General features: G+C 35.0%; 1 protein-coding gene and 1 long non-coding RNA gene across 2 annotated transcripts; both read right to left on the reverse strand.

Annotated features, from left to right (window-relative positions):
• Positions 1–5,675: 5,675 nt before the first annotated feature.
• On the reverse strand, positions 5,676–13,052 carry LOC146747423 (uncharacterized). The gene has a single exon (XM_085496633.1). It carries the CDS (start codon positions 13,050–13,052, stop codon positions 5,676–5,678), a length of 7,377 nt encoding a protein of 2,458 aa, XP_085352759.1.
• An 88-nt stretch (positions 13,053–13,140) lies between these two features.
• On the reverse strand, positions 13,141–17,816 carry LOC146747424 (uncharacterized). The gene is made up of 3 exons (XR_014929015.1): positions 17,757–17,816; positions 14,429–14,459; positions 13,141–13,619 (listed from the first exon to the last, which is right to left on the reverse strand). It is a non-coding gene; the product is annotated as an uncharacterized LOC146747424 (long non-coding RNA).
• Between the last annotated feature and the right edge of the window lie 589 nt (positions 17,817–18,405).

Here is an 18,405-nt window from a genome sequence, read left to right on the forward strand (position 1 = left end):
AAGTGGTTTTGGCGGCCATCTTGAATTTATCACAAAAATGCCAAAAACCTCAAGAAATTATTATCTTAAAAACTGCTTGCTTGTTTGACAATCTATTTAGCATATAGTATCTCTGTTGATAGCTCTACAAAGTTACTGAAGCCGATTTTCGAAAAATGGCTTCCTTTGGCAGCCATCTTGGATTTAGTAAAAAAGTGAAAGTACGCTATAACTTATGAACGATTTGCCAGATTTAAACAAAACTTGGCATACAACATCCGCTCAATGAGATGATTATATGTTCATGGAAATATTTCCCATGATTCAAGTGGTTTTGGCGGCCATGTTGAATTTATCACAAAAATTCAAAAAACCTCAAAAAATTATCTTGTTAAAAACTGCTTCCTTGTTTGAAAAGCAATTCAGCATATAGTATCTCTGTCGATAGCTCTACAAAGTTACTGAAGCAGATTTTTGAAAAATGGCTTCCTTTGGCAGCCATCTTGGTTTTAGTAAAAAGTGAAAGCACGCTATAACTTATGAACGATTTGCCAGATTTAAACAAAACTTGGCATACAACATCCGCTCAATGAGATGATTATGTATTCATAAAAATATTTCCCATGACTCAAGTGGTTTTGGCGGCCATCTTGAATTTATCAAAAAAATGCAAAAAACCTCAAAAAATTATCTTCTTAAAAACTGCTTGCTTGTTTGACAATCTATTTATCATATAGTATCTCTGTTGATAGCTCTACAAAGTTACTGAAGCAGATTTTCGAAAAATGGCTTCCTTTGGCAGCCATCTTGGATTTAGTCAAAAGTGAAAGTACGCTATAACTTATGAACGATTTGCCAGATTTAAACAAAACTTGGCATTCAACATCCGCTCAATGAGGTGATTATGTGTTCATGAAAATATTTCCCATGATTCAAGTGGTTTTAGCGGCCATCTTGAATTTATCAAAAAAATGCAAAAAACCTCAAAAAATTATCTTCTTGAAAAATTCTTGCCCGTTTGACAAAAAATTTAGCATATAGTATCTCTGTTGATAGCTCTACAAAGTTACTGACACAAATTTTTGAAAAATGGATTCCTTTGGAAGCCATCTTGGATTTAGTAAAAAGTGAAATTATGCTATAACTCATGAAAAAATTTTCAGATTGAAACCAAAGTTGGCACACAACATCACTGCAATAAGATGATTGTGTTCATGTAAATATTTCCCATGATTCAGGTAGCTTTGGCGGCCATCTTGAATTTATCAAGAAAAACGCAAAAAACCTTGAAAACATTTTCTCCTTCAAAACTGCCCGCTTGTTTGACTAGTATTTTAGAATATGGCACCTATGTTGAAAGCTCTACAAAGTTACTGAAACAGATTATTGAAAAATGGCTTCCATTGGCAGCCATCTTGGATTTAGTAAAAGAGAAAATGTTCTATAACTCATGAACTATTTGCCAGACTGATTCAAAATTCGGTATGTGGAATCTTTGCATTAAGTTTATCATATTCATATGAAATCAAATCCATATATTGTGTAGTTTGTCTGCCATCTTGCATTTAGTTAAAACAACAAAGCTTCCTAAAACTATTGTTACGACATATAGCCTCCGTGTAGTGAGTTGATTATGTTCGTGAATTTAATGTTAACTAGAAATGCCCTACAACATATGAATGAAATACTATTTATACAAATTTTAGCATATTTTATCCTTATATATTCATAACGTCTCAAATGTACTTTTATTAATGATGATATAAAAATAACGAAAATAATTATTTTTATTAACCAAAAGTATCACAGAATAAGGACTGCCATTCCCAGTGGATAAATATATATATTTGCATCCATTTGATTTAATTGCAAACATGTTAGTCAACAGTATATTATTCATTAGGTATGCCTAAACCTAATGTTATGAGAACTATTGTATATAGAGAAGAGAGATTGAAAAAAATATGGCACAATATGTGGGAAACCGATTAGATGGATATGGTTATGTGGTTCATCAAATATGCACAATTATAATATCCTGAACAGTTTTCAGTATGAATATGCATCTATTGGCATAATTGTGTCATGCATTCATTGTTCTAATCCTCACATGCATGTGTTTGTCAAGCCAGGGTACAGTAATATAAGAAACATTTGCTTGGGAGGTTCCCTAACATATAACTGAGTAAATCACGTAGTTTTGTTATTTCAGTAAAGAGTTATTTATTTTGGCAACATCAATTCTATTACATGTGGTTTGGGATATATATAATACAGTCATCTAAATAAGCAAATGATATTATATATCAGTACAGAAGTTCATTAGCTAAGTTCATAATGTGAAACAAAAAGAAACTGGTTTTTAAAATCTAATTGAAAATTAGAATTATAGTGAAATCATGTATATTCAACAACACTAGAATATATCACACGCACAAATAATTTTTTGACTGACACTGACATAATATATGCTCCTAGTACCTCACTAAATATATAATATATGGTCTTGTTACATATTCATAATACATATGACAAATATGAGTGCACAAATTCAGAGAACGCATGCTCGGTTTTCTTCTGTGAAAATATGTTTAACATAACATTGAGAAACAACAAGGCTACAGGATTAAAAATGAATTCTTACATTTCGTTGCTTTGAAGACATTGTTCTAACCATATTACAGTTTCGTTTATTTTACCTAAATAGATTCTGTATTTATGATAATAATTCGGCTAAAAGAAATAAGGTATAATTTACAACCCAGAAAAACAATAACAAAATCCTATTTCATTAACTAAACTACTCAAAACAGTTAGGGGGACACCAAAATAGCCTGATTCAAACATGATTTCTATTTTTCCAGTTACAACTACAATAAATTAGATCAAAATGCATGTTATGATAGCACATTTCACAGGAATGAAAATTATAATAATGAATGTATTATAATTGGTGACACAACAATGTACAACACATACACGATAATATGAACAGTTTATCCATCACATGACAATAAATTCTATGAATAGTTAATTGGGTTCATATTAGATGAATACCAAGTCGATCAAATTAGAATGTTTTGTCCAATATTGTCATCGTCGGCGTCCTCCGTCTAGGAAGACGATGGGTTGCACCATGATGTGGGTAAACTTGAGCAGCGTCTGTGATGGCTGTAGAGCCCAATTCTTGAGTGACAGTCCCTGTTACAGACCCCGCAAATGAAAACTGAGTTGTCTAGTGAGCTGGTAGATGCTTTACTCCTCAGTCGCTTCTGTCGCTGTTTTTCGTGTCTGTCCTGCTATGTGCTCTGGATGCCTTTGGTGACTGCTTGTCTCTATGCTGAGCGGTCATTGCCTGTTATCTCCCATGACTGTGTGTCTATGTGAGTAGCCTTGAGGTCTCTTTTACAGACATCAGAGAACCTAAGGCGTGGCCGACCAACTGGGCGTGTTCCTTCCTCTAGTTGACCGTACAGCAAGTCCTTTGGAAACGTTCCTTGTCCATATGACTAACATGACCCAGCCAGCGCAGTCATCTTTGACTCGACATGGCGAAGAATGATGTTGTTTTGGCCTTGCTGACAACTTCACGGTTGGTGATCTTGTCTTCCCAGGTGATCCATAATAGTCGACGTAGGCATCTCATGTGGTAGGCATTTAGTTTAGCTTCCTGTTTTGTGTAGGTTGCCCATGTTTCACTACTGTATATAAGAGTGCTGAGAACACATGCGTGGTAGACTTTCAACTTCGTGCTAAGAGTCAGGTTTTTGTGCTCCCAGACTCTCTTTGTCAGCTTGGACATCACTCCTGTGGCTTTTCCAATGCGTGCATTTATCTCTGTATCAAGGGGACAGGTTCTGAGAGATGTTTGAGCCCAAGTATCTGAAGTTGTTGACCACAGCCAACTGCGAGTCATTGATTGAATGGAGGGTGGTATTTAAGGGTTCTGTGCCATTACCTCCGTCTTCTTAATGCTGATTGTGAGCGCGAACTCTTTGCAGGCTTTAGAGACGTGGTCCATAAGTCATTGTAGACCGTCATGGGTGTGACTCGCAAGAACAGCATCATCAGCAAACGAGCACGTATCCTTGCTTAACACTGCTGCGAATGTCGGATGGTTCAGTTGAATCCCCGTCGAAGCTGACAGTGCCTTTCATGTCTGTATGAAAAGACTTGATGAGGCTTAGGAGCTTTGGTGGGCAGCCTATGCGCTGAAGAAGACTGAATAAGCCACTGCGGCTTACCAGGTCGAATGAAAGCCAAGTATAGAGATTGTCGCTTTTCCCTGCACTTTTCCTGGAGTTGCCTCAAAGAGAAAATCATGTCTATAATGGAGCGACCTGATCTCAAAGCACATTGTGATTCTGGATACACTCTTTCTGTGAGGGAACCGGTATTGACATAGGCAATATGTGACATCAAGTACATGGTGTGGCTCGGTTTACAATTCTAAACTTCTACAGCATATATTTGTTGTCCAGCAGGCTTATATGTTTGATGTAATTTGGCTATGGAGAGGGGGAGACGTTAATCAACTTGTATCATAATGCTGTCACCACATTAAGTGATTATGCTATCCGACTGTGGCATCGACAAAGTGTTAATCAGCCTGTATGAAATGATGCATGAGATCATTGACTTGGCTTGGTCACTCACTTTGGTATGATTTATGTTCCAAAGGCGCTGAATTTGACATTGATGGCCATAGTTTGGCTGTTAAAACCTGTGTCAAGATGGTATCACTCTCATCTAAAGTTGTCACAAATGGGTGGTTTAACCTTAGTCAATTCTGTGCTGTTGAAAAGCTTTGACACATATAGGTGTCAGTTATTATTCGTCCACTTCCATGTTCAAATTATTAATGACGTGGTGACATGCTTGGAGAATGTGTGACAACATAACATGCATTTCGAGCAGGTTTATGATAAACTTTTCAATTTCTTTGCTACATTTAATTTTCTAATATTGGAACCCAAACCAAACATGCAAGGTTGTGTCAATATAACAGTTACATAACATTAAACAATATATAATGTCAGAAGCAAGGTGTTCCCTAAATTGTTTTGAGTAGTATAGATAAAAATATATTTTTTATTGGGAGGGGGGCACTTGACGGATACTGTGTGAATAATTGAAATTATAAATGATGTTTTAAATTAAAGTTGCAATTACGTTACTGCTCTCCTGAAATTATTAGACCTCACAATATAGATTCTATATTCAAAGTCCTTAATTACATCATATATCTTGCATAACGACCTATACTATGTCCGTGTAAACAATTACATTATGGTAGTTAACATCATTACATTGATCAGCTAAACAATTTAACATAAAATAGATACAATAAATAAATGCCACGTAACTGCAACTATCTAATCTGTTAAAAAAAAAAAATATGTTTTGTTATAAAAAATAAGTTAGCGAGATATCCATGTCAGTAAGTGCCCCCCTCCCAATCCTATAATGAGTGAAGTAGAGTGGGGTGGGTGAGCGTGTCCCTTAGTTTTACTTTCACGCCCAGGAATGTTATTCGTGCAGTAAAAGTAGAAAGGGAGTCTTAATATCTAAATACATTGAAATATTTCGCCTATAATAGACATATCACTTAAGTGTGATTTTAGCATTCCAGTTGTAGCAAATTGGAATTTCAATAATAATAAATCTAGGTTGAGTGTACCAAAATAATGATACTTTCAGAACCGAATAATCACAGCATCATGAAACCCATAATAAGTTTGTATAACTTCAACATTAAGAATGTCAGCGTTTTTAATGTATACATGGTCAATCAACGTTCCACTTTCTGTAGTTGGTAAGGCTACACATTGTTTGAATCCTTGCTTTTCCAAAATGTTCTGCACACTGGAAGACACAAGTATATTTTCGTTGAAATCACCAATAATAATGTTACTTGCAGATATTTTACTCATTTCACTAACCAGACACAATAGGTTTTCTCTAAACACATCAGCTTTATATGACCGCGGTCTATATATAACAGCTACTGACACACGTATGTCTTCCACATAAAAAGCTAAGTACTCCAAATTAGATACATGTAGCTTGAGGAATTCAGTACTTTTATGAATGCTAGAATAAACTGCTACACCTCCATGTGCCTGTTGTTTCAAATCTGATGTGATCTCATTAGATGTGTCATAAGATAATGACCGTGGTTTGTGATGAAAATCAAAATCGTTTAATTCCAATTCACTATATAGTTGCCCATCCAGTAGCCAGGTTTCTGTCAAACACATAAAATCAACATTAACAAGTCTTTTATCGCATTTGATGTCTTCAAAATGAGATAATAATCCTTCAACATTGAGTAGCAAGATAGTACATTGGCAAACCCTGTCTGACACTGATTTTGACGTCAAGTATTTTGGCATGCTTAATAGAGCTGATTCAATCTTTTCATTGCAATACATACTCGATTCCTTGAAATCTTGAATAATAAGGCCATCTAATGTCTTAACTCTACTCAAGGCTACATAAGCTTGCCCTGGAGAAAATATTTTATTCAATGATACTACAGCTTTCTCTACTGTTAATCCTTGTACTTTGTGTATAGTGCATGCATAAGCTAGCTTTAATGGATATTGTCTTCTAATGCCTCCACCATTGTTTACTCTGTCCTCTGATGGTTTTATAGGTGTGCTATTTGGTAATAATACAGAGAAGCTTCCAGATTTACTGCGTAGTTTAGTACCAACCTTCATGTTATCAAACACTACATATATACAGGATGGAAATATGTTATTGTCTTCAAAAGAAATATGTGAAATTTTGCCAAAAACACCATTCACTAGACCATCAGATACATCAATGTTTTTAATTAACATCACACGAGCATTTATAGCCAAAGTAATCGTCTTTGCCAAGTTTGTATTGTAGACTTTGACATAGTTCCTCTCCCTCTGTTCTAGTTTTTTAGTTTTAGTATTTCTAGAAAAGTCTTGAGCATTAATACATATGGGGTTTGAACATGTTAAATGAAGCATGTGTATATTACATTGATCCACATCTTTATTTGTTGCAAATATATGCATACCATTGTACTCTTCACCAGTTTCACATAGACGAAACATGTTCACAACACTTGCTGGTAATTCATCAGATTTTCTTCGTGTTCTGACGCTATTTAATGCCTCAGCAAACTGTTGATCTTGCTGCCTTACTACATCTGTTAATTCAGCAATAGCGAAATAATCATTCCACAGATCCATGCCTTCGCTACTAACATATAAAGCTTTTCCTTTTACAGGTGGTAATTGATAAAAATCGCCTACAGCAATCACAGAAACATTTCCAAATGGTGAATAGTCACCAGTCTGTTTGATTTGCCTTAATCTCCCATGTATATAACAAAGCAACTTCTTGTCAACCATTGAAATTTCATCAATAATAAGAATCTGCAGACTACTTAGTTTGGAACGAATGGTGGTTAATGTATCTTGTCCTAGTGGTTGATATGGCAATTTGGCATCAACTGCTATTGAGAAAGTACTATGGACAGTGGTTGCATTTATGTTGAACGCAGCTACACCGGTTGGTGCTGTTAACAGAACAGAAATATCATCTGGATTTGGTAGAATACGAGCAAGAATTCTTGAAGCCTCATAATACACAGCCTTGATAACATGCGATTTTCCTGTTCCTGCTCCTCCGCTTAAGAACATGTGAAATGGTGCAACATTCTTGCCATTAGCTTTATCTAAACACCATTGTCGAACAGTGTAAAATATATCACGCTGTTTATCATTAAGTGATCTCATCAATATTTTAGCCTCATCTTTGGACATTCCACACTGACTATATACTTCTTTACAAACGTCTTTTTTATCTTTGTGCAACAAGTCTGGAATTGAATCTTCACTTTCTGATTCATTAGATACCGAATTCGTACTAGCTGATTCTAAACATTCTAATCTTTCCTTCTCAGACTCTGGGTGAATTTGTGCCCATGCATCTTCTAAAATAGAGCATGACTCAAGCATTTGCTCAGCTGCATCAATAACATCAACATCTTTCTCAAACATTGCTTTATTTCTGTCAACTATAGATTTTACTCTTTCAGGCCAATTGTTCTTGTATTTCACAGCACCAGTTTGATAAAACTCTTCAAATGAATGGAATTGTTTAGGTTTCAACTGGCATTCAGCTCTATATGGTAGAAAAAGTTGCAATATACTTTGATAATGCTTTTCTGGTTGCTTAGTTACTGAAAATCTTGCATATCTGACAACTGCAGGATCAGTTCTTGTTCTCTTTTGCATATAACCTAGACCATTATTAAGTTTAATAACTTTATTGTTATCAATATTTCTTTTTCTTTCTACCTCTGACGTAGGTACAATTCTGTATTCAGAAGCAAAACTTGCAAGACACATGGTATTAATTTTATTTGGTCTATTCTTATAACGATCAAGCATACTTGTCATCCAAATGTTTTCATTGTTGAGATCTCCGCCTTTACTCATGCTCTTTAAAATTGCTAGTGGAAGACTCATTTTAATTGGAGTATCGCCTGTAGGAATAAATTGTACTTTTCTTGAGCATTCTTTTAACCTCAAATTACAAACTCTGTATACAGCCTCCTGAGCACTCAACTCACGGTTGTGAAGATATACACCTCCAATTTTTTTCATTGCAAGTTTTGCATCCATATTCCCTTCTTTTGATGCTTCCCTCTGTGCATGATCTAACAACAATCCCATTTCTCGTTCTGCTTTTGAAATGTAGCTAATAATGTACACAACACAACTGTAGGCATCCACAATATATTGTATGTCCATATTTGCATTCCAGCATCTCAGAAGATCTTTGTTATATTGATTTACCCAAACATCAGAAGGTTGGCGTTTTAAAACTATGCTTGTTTTCTTTGTCAACACGCTACACGCTTTCTCAAAGTTTTCTTGGGTTAATTCAATGTACGCAAACAAGGATGAAACAGATGTGAAGTTCTTTTCAGAATTGAGTAGTATATTCCAGATTTTTGTCAAAATTGCCATGGCTGTATCTTTAGTCATCTCATTTTGTTGGTCTGTTTCTTGATATTCTGATTCACTATCAACATAATTCTGTATGACATCATCAGTTTCAATTGTTTTCTCTTCTTTGTCATTAGATTTGTCTCCATCAGTTCGAACAATAAAGGTTTTTTCTGAAGGTGGACGTGGGAAATTAAATCTACAAGTAGTACCAAGTTTTCTGCAAGTTTTTGAATGTCTTGTACTGTGTTTTTGTACACTATTCACAATCTCATTAAGTTCTTCATCTTGTTCCGGAGATGGCATTTCACAAGTGACATATTTGTCCACAAAAGTTGTTACTTCTTCGTCATCATCTTTATCAATAATTGGTGCATTCTTTACCCAGAAAAGACAATGTGTATGAGGAGAACCACGTTGCTGAAATTCAACACGGTAAAAATAATCTACTATTTCGCCAATAGGTGCTGCAGGTGACATTATTACCTGTTTCAAAAAAGAGTGGAATCTGTGTTCAAACATTCGAGCTGCAGTTACAGGGTTGTTTCTTAATACAGAACATTTTTCAGACCAATCAAGCTCTTCAAAACTTCGTGTATCACCTTCTTCTCGAAGAATACATTCAATTATTTCAGGCCATCTCGTGTCAGCAGATGAAAATGAACAAAACCATGTAGGTATACCAAGCTGTCTTAACATTGCAAATAAATCTTTCTGTGCACTTTGCCAAAAAGGGGGTGTTCCACGGATGGGTTTCAAAAACTTGTATCCCTCATTGTGCTTAAGAATGTCAGTCAATGACTGTGAATTTGTTAGAGTTGCAGCTGTTACAGATTGACCACCTGCTTTACCAGAACCTTTGCGTAAAGCAATAGACACATTTGAGACAACTTGTTGTACTTCTGACAAATACTGAGCATAAAATATAAAATCTGTATTTTTTGCAAATCTACCATCTGCATTCATCAAACGAGTATGCAGATATCTTGACAATGTTATTTTTTCACTGCGTTTGTCATGAAATGTTGGTGATCCTTCAGGATACAATACAGGAAAAGACTTTGCTTCATTACCCTCATCCATTAACATTTTAACTGGACTATTTCCTTCAGCAGGGGCAATACAAGATATTTCATCAGAAGGTTGATCAAGAACTTCGGGTCCAACATCAACTGGTTGAAGACATGTATCTAAAAGTAATCCATCTTTTTCTTCTTCATTGTCCTCAAAATCTCTATTTTTTTCTTCAGAATGTTTTGAGGCACTATCTTCGCTATCTGGTGTTTCAATTTCTTCTTCAATTTTTGCTAAAGGATTAACCCAATTTTTGTTAAAACAAACATCACTATACCATTTATTGTTCTTCTGGAGATATACTAATGCATTCTTTATATGAGCCTCATTTACAAAGTGATACTGATAATGGCCCTTGTATGTTAGTTTCCGCTTCAGTTTTACTTTTATCATTTGGTCATCTGATTCACATCTTGGTAAAATGGATGTAGCTTTATCAATGCTAGAAGGGACACATACAACAGGTCCATGAACACCATTCTGTCCACCTTTTGGTAAAGCCAACATTTTCATAAAAGGTATGTGCAATGCCACCAAATGTTGTTCAAGAGAGTTTAAGCATTTTAATTCATCTGGAATAGGCTTCAGATTAAGATTGTTGGTAACTGCTTCACATGGAATTTTACCACTCAGAATTTTTCTTTGACAAGTGAAACAAATCCATAATTTACACTGTCCATTTTTCAAATATAAACATTCACTATCACTAGAACACACACTGCTACATTTGTGTAGATAATCTTTGGTAATACACTTATCTGCAATTAATACGACATTTCCACCTTTTTTGGTGTACACCTCTTTTTTACAGTGAATAACTTGATTTCTGAAAAGTCGCCGATGGCATACTGCACAGACAAAATCTGGTCCATAGGCAATTTCATTTCTAAACATATCCAATACATTTCTAAAATATTGTTTCTTATTTGATTCTATTAATCTCTTGGTGGGTGTTCTATTTAAAACATCTTTTCTATGCTGTTCATTCTTTTTATATTTTGTAGTACTCCTTGCCTTCACAGCTTCTCTGTGCGACTCATTGGTTTTATATTTTGTAGTACTCCTTGTCTTCACAGCTTCTCTGTGTGACTCATTGGTTTTATATTTTGTAGTACTCCTTGCCTTCACAGCTTCTCTGTGCGACTCATTGGATTTATATTTTGTAATACTTTTTGATTTCACTGCTTCTCTATGTGACGGATTATATTTATATTTTGCTCTGCTCCTTGTCTTCCAAACTTCCCTATGTATGTCATTTTGTTCATATTTTACTTTGCTTCTTGCCTTTAGAGATTCCCTGTGTGACTCATTATCTTTATATTTAGTAATGCTTCTAGATTTCACAGACTCCCTGTGTAATTCATCGTCTTTATATTTTGTAATGCTTTTTGACTTCAAAGCTTCTCTGTGAGACTTATTATTTGCATAATGTTGAATCATGTTCTTTTTTTTCCTCTGGCAAAAACTGTCATCATTGTAATATCGCTCTCGCTGTTTCTCTAGTTTACATTTATTAACAACATGTTGCTCAGTTTGTTTTCTTTGAAAATATTCTTTCAAACATTTAAGATAGGAACGTCTGCCCCGAGATCGTGTAATTTTTGCTGGTGTAGTTAAAGTGTTTGGTACATCATCTGACTCTATATTACTATCATTTTTAAATAATTTCATTGTTGTTCCAATATCAGTTTCTATGCTTTCTAAGCGTCTTTTCTTCATTCCAATTGTTGACACCCTGTCTTGTTCTATAATAATGCTCTGGGAGCAGTCACACAACATATCACCAGCATGCTTGACACATTCAATCACTTCATAATGTATTTCCATGGCGTGTTTTAAGTATATTGCTTTACCATTATTGGTTACACTCTTGTTAAGCTGATAGTTGGAGTATCTAATCCATTTACCTCTGCTAAATGTACAAATATCTGTTCTTAATAAATCAGCAGCTCCAAGTATTTCAACTTCTGTTGCCCATGTTTGAGCATATTGCATACCAGATACTATAATGTAATCATCAACAGACACATGGCCTGGTCTTAAAAAGGGGTAAAATACAGGGTTATTCTTCTTTAGATGATTTACAATGGCTAATCTGATTTGCATGTGGTTATCCTCACTTCCAGATAGTACATATGACAAAGCCCGGAAAAAACAATTACCATCCCCTTGGATAGATTTGGTTTTGCATGGTTCACCCATTTCAAAATTTTCAGTATGAAACCCAAATCTGTCTCTTTCATTTTGTAAACTAAGTTCAGTACACAATATTTGACACATCTCAGAGGACAAGGGTTTATATAAAAAAGGTGTATGATCTGATTCAACTAACTCCACTTCATTATCTGACTGTGTTTCACTGTCAATAACATGATACTTTTCAGCATTAACATTTATACCCGTAACTTCAAACTGTTCATTTTCATGCACGTGCATGGATACAGCAAGATCACAACAATGTTTATACACCATCTCAATACTACTGAACTTGATTACTATGCTTAATCCATCAGGTGCTACCATGCCTTTGGAATTTCTTGAATGTGAATCAAAGATCCAATAAAATCCATCATTCTTGATCACAGCAAATGCTGCTCCGCCAAATATAACAAAGCATGAATTATATTCAGTTAATGATATATCAAGAGCATTGTCAAATGGTGTAAGAAATGTGTTCTCATCATCACTTTCACCAATAATACCAAATAATGAGTCACCAACACTCAAAGTAAACTGGGTGTCAAATAAATCAACTGTTTGTGGTAATTCTGTCACCAATAACAGTTCTGAATTAACAGTTGTAGACTGTTGTAAAAAGCCATACAATTCATTACCAGTTTGCAGTATTATATCCAAGTCTTCCGATTCCCATGAATCTACATATTTGATTTGACTGAATATCATAGAAACTAAGCTATTTGCAACACACTGTTTTCCACTGTTATCTAGAAATTGATGATGACCTTGATGAAAACTTCCTTGTACTGAAGTTTTTAGCATGAACTTATTACCTGTTGTCTGATCATTAACATTTCCAACTGAATCATTTAAGAAATGAAATTGCTCTAATGAGAAACTCTCTGCAACATTATTTGTTTCTTCATCATGTACTTTATTAAAAACACTTCCAGCACTAATTTGCAACTCGTTCTGATCCCGAAAGATAATACTTACAGATTCATTCTGATCCCGAAGGACAATACTTTCTGATTCATTATGATCCCGAAGGACAGTATTGCTATGATCCCGAAGGACAGTATTGCTATGATCCCGAAGGACAGTATTGCTATGATCCCGAAGGACAGTATTGCTATGATCCCGAAGGACAGTATTGCTATGATCCCGAAGGACAGTATTGCTATGATCCCGAAGGACAGTACTTTCTGATTCATTATGATCCCGAAGGACAATACTTTCTGATTTATTATGATCCCGAAGGACAGTATCGCTTTGATCCCGAAGGACAGTATCGCTTTGATCCCGAAGGACATTGGTTGGTGGGTTTCTACCCAAGGCCAACCTCTTCTTTAGAGCTTCACCTCTCTTCCAACCTTTCTTTCGAGGCATCTGAAAGATACAATTGTCAAAATACGATTGATTTATTTAATATATTTGCTAAATTGAGCACTGTTTTTACTTACAAGAGATAGGTACATTGTTATTAAAATACAGATGCTACCTGTGTCAATTTCATTAGCAATACTGCTAATTTGCAAGCAAAACAGTGAGATAAATTGCAAACTTGCATTGTGACTTTTTTCCTTCACAGTTAAATACCACACAGCTGTCTTGAATTGGATCATCACACAAATACATGTACATAGGTCTGATGTCTGTGTTTATGATTTTTGAAGTTTATACAGTTGTTAATAAAGAGCTAAACATACACTCATATCTACCTCTAAACATGTTCAAACATGATCAAAGTGTTTGTGTGAATGAGATCTGGTTGTAAAAAATGGTTGATTTCAAAAATATGTTACCTAAAAATTGTGGACATACAGGTGTCTTGAATTAGAACACCATAAAACTTTATTTACTGCTTAGAATGTCTATTGAATTACTAAACTAAAAACCTGATTGGTCCAGATATGTATGCATAGGCTAGAAAGATTGACACATATATATATATCAATTCCCCAGTTGAGTGACAAAATGATCTACATATAGCACTAACTCCCACAAATCATGTGAACTTTGATATATTTTACCATAATGCTGACATGTAGTAATAATGTGTATAAGTATCAGATCACACTTCATTATTAACGGCTAATAAAATGTGTACATGTTTGATACATAATTTTTAACCAAATTAAAATTATATAAGGTATAGATCATAACAAATTCAACTTTCATGCCTAGACATATCTTACCTTTCAATATACAGGAATAGATTGTTATAGACTGCAAGTGAAATATAGAGAACTGTTAAATTATGCAACATAGTGAATTTACAATTATTATAGTAATGTGACGGTCAACACAGCAATTTTTGGTACTAATACACATAAATGGCAAACCTACACAGGAAAGTGTAACAAACAACTCTTTAATAAACATAATAAAAAATATTCACTGAATCTCTATTCACTAAACTATTCACTCTTCGCTACAAATTATTTAAAAAATTGTTCGCCCTGTTAATTGATTCAGATAGATTTCAGGAAACGTGAAATAGTAAATCATTACAACCAATGATTATTGACAAGGGGTCATTAACTTGACCAGTGGCTGAAACCGCAACATGCAGTTCGTACTATAGGTCAAAGGTCACAATACAAAATAAAACAAGTCATTGTCAATGACACGTCCCCGTTCCGTTCATATTTGAGTGACATATACATTCAAAGCAGCAACAATATGGATGTTGAACTGCATTCAGTAAAACAAAATAGCCACTAGTCAGCCATTTTTAACACAATCCAAACAAAAATTTAAACTAAATTTGCCCATGCATGACTAAGATTCAGTTCCGGTATGGTGAAAATGTGCAATTTTTGTAAATTTTTGACCTTAAAAGGACTGGCCCAAATGCACAGGCATATGTATGATATAATGTATAATGTGTATGTGAAGTTTGAACTTGATCTGTCCAGGCATGTCCGAGATATGGATCGAAAACTAAATTCTTTAAAACAAAATGGCCGCCAGTTGGCCATTTTGAACTTGATCCGAAGAAAAATTGGTATGCATCAAGCTTATATTATGTTTAATATATGCACTAAATCTGAACAAAATGGCCATTATTCAGCTATTGTTAAGCGGATCATGAAACAAATGCACATATCTATTTGTGACATGATGTACCATGTGTGTGTGAAGTTTGAACTTGATCAATCCAGACATGTCTCGGATACGGATCCAGAACTGAAATCTTTAAAACAAAATGGCCGCCAGTCGGCCATTTCAAGCCCGATCCAAAAAAAAATGACGTGCATCAAGGTCCTATTATGTTTAATGTATGTACCAAATTTGAACAAAATCTGTCCATGCATAACTGAGATCCGGGTCCGGAATGGTGAAAATGTGCGATTTTGATGCATTTTCGGCCTTAAAATGACCGCTATTCGGCTATCATTAATCAGATCATGAAAAAAATGCATGTGCATATGTCCCATATAATGTGTGATGTATGAGTGAAGTTTGAACTTAATCGGTCCATGCATGTTCGAGATACAGGTGATCATGGACGCACAGACGCACACAGGGCAAAACATAAGTCCCCGTTTTCGGACTACGTCCGAACGGGGACTAACAATCAGCCTGTCAGCTGAGATAGCCCCGATGTTAGCTGTTCAAAATTAGATATCATCATGAATTGAACAAATCTCAGATAGGTATACCTGAGGTACCTATATGTATGGTATCCAAGCAATAGGCTCAAAATCAACCATTAGATAGTCAAGTACACACAAGACGATTGAAATATCAATGCAACATACCCACAAATAACAAAAATAGCAATTAATTAAGGACCAGCAAGAAAATTTGGTAAAAAACACATGTGCAAAGAACCGGATGACTCCAGGTTTTGAAATTGTTAACACATACATTGGGGTAACCCTGAATCTCTGTCCCCAGCCAATATTTCCCCGACCAAATTGAATGGCCCCCTGGCCAATGAGCCATTTACATGTTTTTCTCACAAATTTTTATATATTTAACACCACTAGCCAATCTCTGGCTCAGGCCAAATTGAATGGCATACATACAAAATACGTTTTTTTAAATTCAGTCCCTCATCCCCTTGGCTTTATCGCCGATTTTTTCGTCGCCAGAGTGATTTACATCATCAATTTTGTTTCACAAGCGTCTCTAATAAATCTATCTAACCGCTGAACTGAATTAATGATATTATCAAAAAATCATAGAAGATTTGGCGAAAATCAGTCGTTTTTGGCATCAACATATTTTCGCTTGGAAACGCAATGGTGATAAGACTCGATTTTCAAGGACGCAGGTTGTATACAAGTATACAAGTACTGTCTACGATGTACTGCAAAATGGAAATAATATACTTATTTAACCATTGATTTTTGTACAAAACTCCAAGAACACAAAACAGACAACAAAAGACAAAAAAAAAAACTGCCGAGTACACTACACAGTCACTGTAGTCACACCAATAAGAAAAACATACAAATTAAATGTCAGTGAACACAATCTTTATAAAAAAAATTGCAGTTTGCAGCCTCTATGGACAAGTTCACAACCTCTAATATTGCAAAACTGTCAGTTGTGAACTGTACATTAAATCTTATTAGGATTTCCACATACAGTTACACAGATCAAAAAAAAAATCAATATTAAGACAGGAAAAATAATGCTTTTTTGTCAAGGGTATAAACTAAATTCTCTTATCCTGGGGGTATTTTTGTGAGTGTACAAGTATGCATTCAAATTATCAAAACTTCAAAAGTAATCATAGTACAAATGTTAAGTGAACAAAATTATCAATTATGATTTTGGATTTGTTGGAAAAGTGGCCGAATAGCTGTGACATTGTTTATTTGGTGATGAGAACTGCCAAGCCAGTTTATAAAACAGTGAACAAAGATTTTTTCGTAAATATTACCGACCACGAAAGACGCCAATCGCGAAATGTCTCTATATTACTGTCGAGTCATGGTAACTTATCGGCCAATTCACTTCCGCGTTTTACGTACATTGGCGAGTGGCGTTAAATATATAAAAAATTGCGAGAAAAACATGTAAATTAATAACTCATTGGCCAGGGGTCGGGGGCCAGAGATTCGGGTTACCTCATACATTGCTAGTTTTGGGAATTGAGGTTTGACCTTTCTAAATAATCGACACTATAAAATAGCGACATTGTTCAATTATTTCACCCATTATAGCTGTAAAATAATGTCTTTGTTTGTTTGTGCCGCTCAAATGACACGTCTGTGACTTTCTATATTTCCAAATTTATTAGACATGTGCAATGCTTTCAAAAGTTGAACACGATGCACGCACTTCCGGTCGACATGACTGGGCGACGCCATGATTGTTTTACACGATAAATGACTAGAAAATGCACAAAATCTATCATATTTAATATCTTACACCGAAAACTGGACCTGAGAATGCGACTACTAGACCTTTACATTTCGGATACGTTCACTTATAGTAACATATATTGTCATATATTATCAATATTCAACTTTTGAATCTCCGATCATAAAATAAACGTGTACTCACCAAAACGAAAGCGCAGCATATAAACTTCGACCGTCTGGTGGCGCTATATAGTTTTCACAGTCACGGCCTGAGAGACGGGTCGTTGTCCAAGTCCAACAGTCTTAGTTATACCATGGAACTATAAACCAGTTCCATGGTTATACTAGTAATTAGTAGTGCAATAAAATTTACGAAATCAGATCACACCTAGTTTTTTTTTCAGATTGATTTGTGGAAATGTTATGCCTTTATTTTAATCGTGTTCAAATGCAAAAATGTGCATATTTTGTACACGAATTAAAGTTATATATACTTGTAGAGGCTGTAAATATAAACGACGCTGTATTGATTGTCAGTGTTTTATCGAGTACATGACATGATTTATGTACGGTTTATACTAAGACTATACATGTGTTGTAATTTGATCAATATTAAAGTACGCGTCTGTCACTGCTAGACCGTCGTTTTATGTAACTGTTATGATATGACAGTTTATACCGGGCATACTCTGTCCCGGGACTCGCCCACACAGATGTAAACAAAATATTATACATATTAATTTTATAACCAGAACTTGACATGACTTAGACGTCTCTGGTATCATATTGACAACATAATTTTACAACATATATATAATAATAATTATAAGTTATTAAACTAAGTACAAGAT

Source organism: Saccoglossus kowalevskii, chromosome 3 (genome assembly GCF_978046115.1).
Source record: "Saccoglossus kowalevskii chromosome 3, keSacKowa6.1, whole genome shotgun sequence".
Lineage (NCBI taxonomy): Eukaryota > Metazoa > Hemichordata > Enteropneusta > Harrimaniidae > Saccoglossus > Saccoglossus kowalevskii.

Bases quoted from the DNA above. Each gene is read 5' to 3' on its own strand.
- LOC146747423 (XM_085496633.1), bottom strand. From the start codon at position 13,052: ATGCTAAAAACTTCAGTACAAGGAAGTTTTCATCAAGGTCATCATCAA.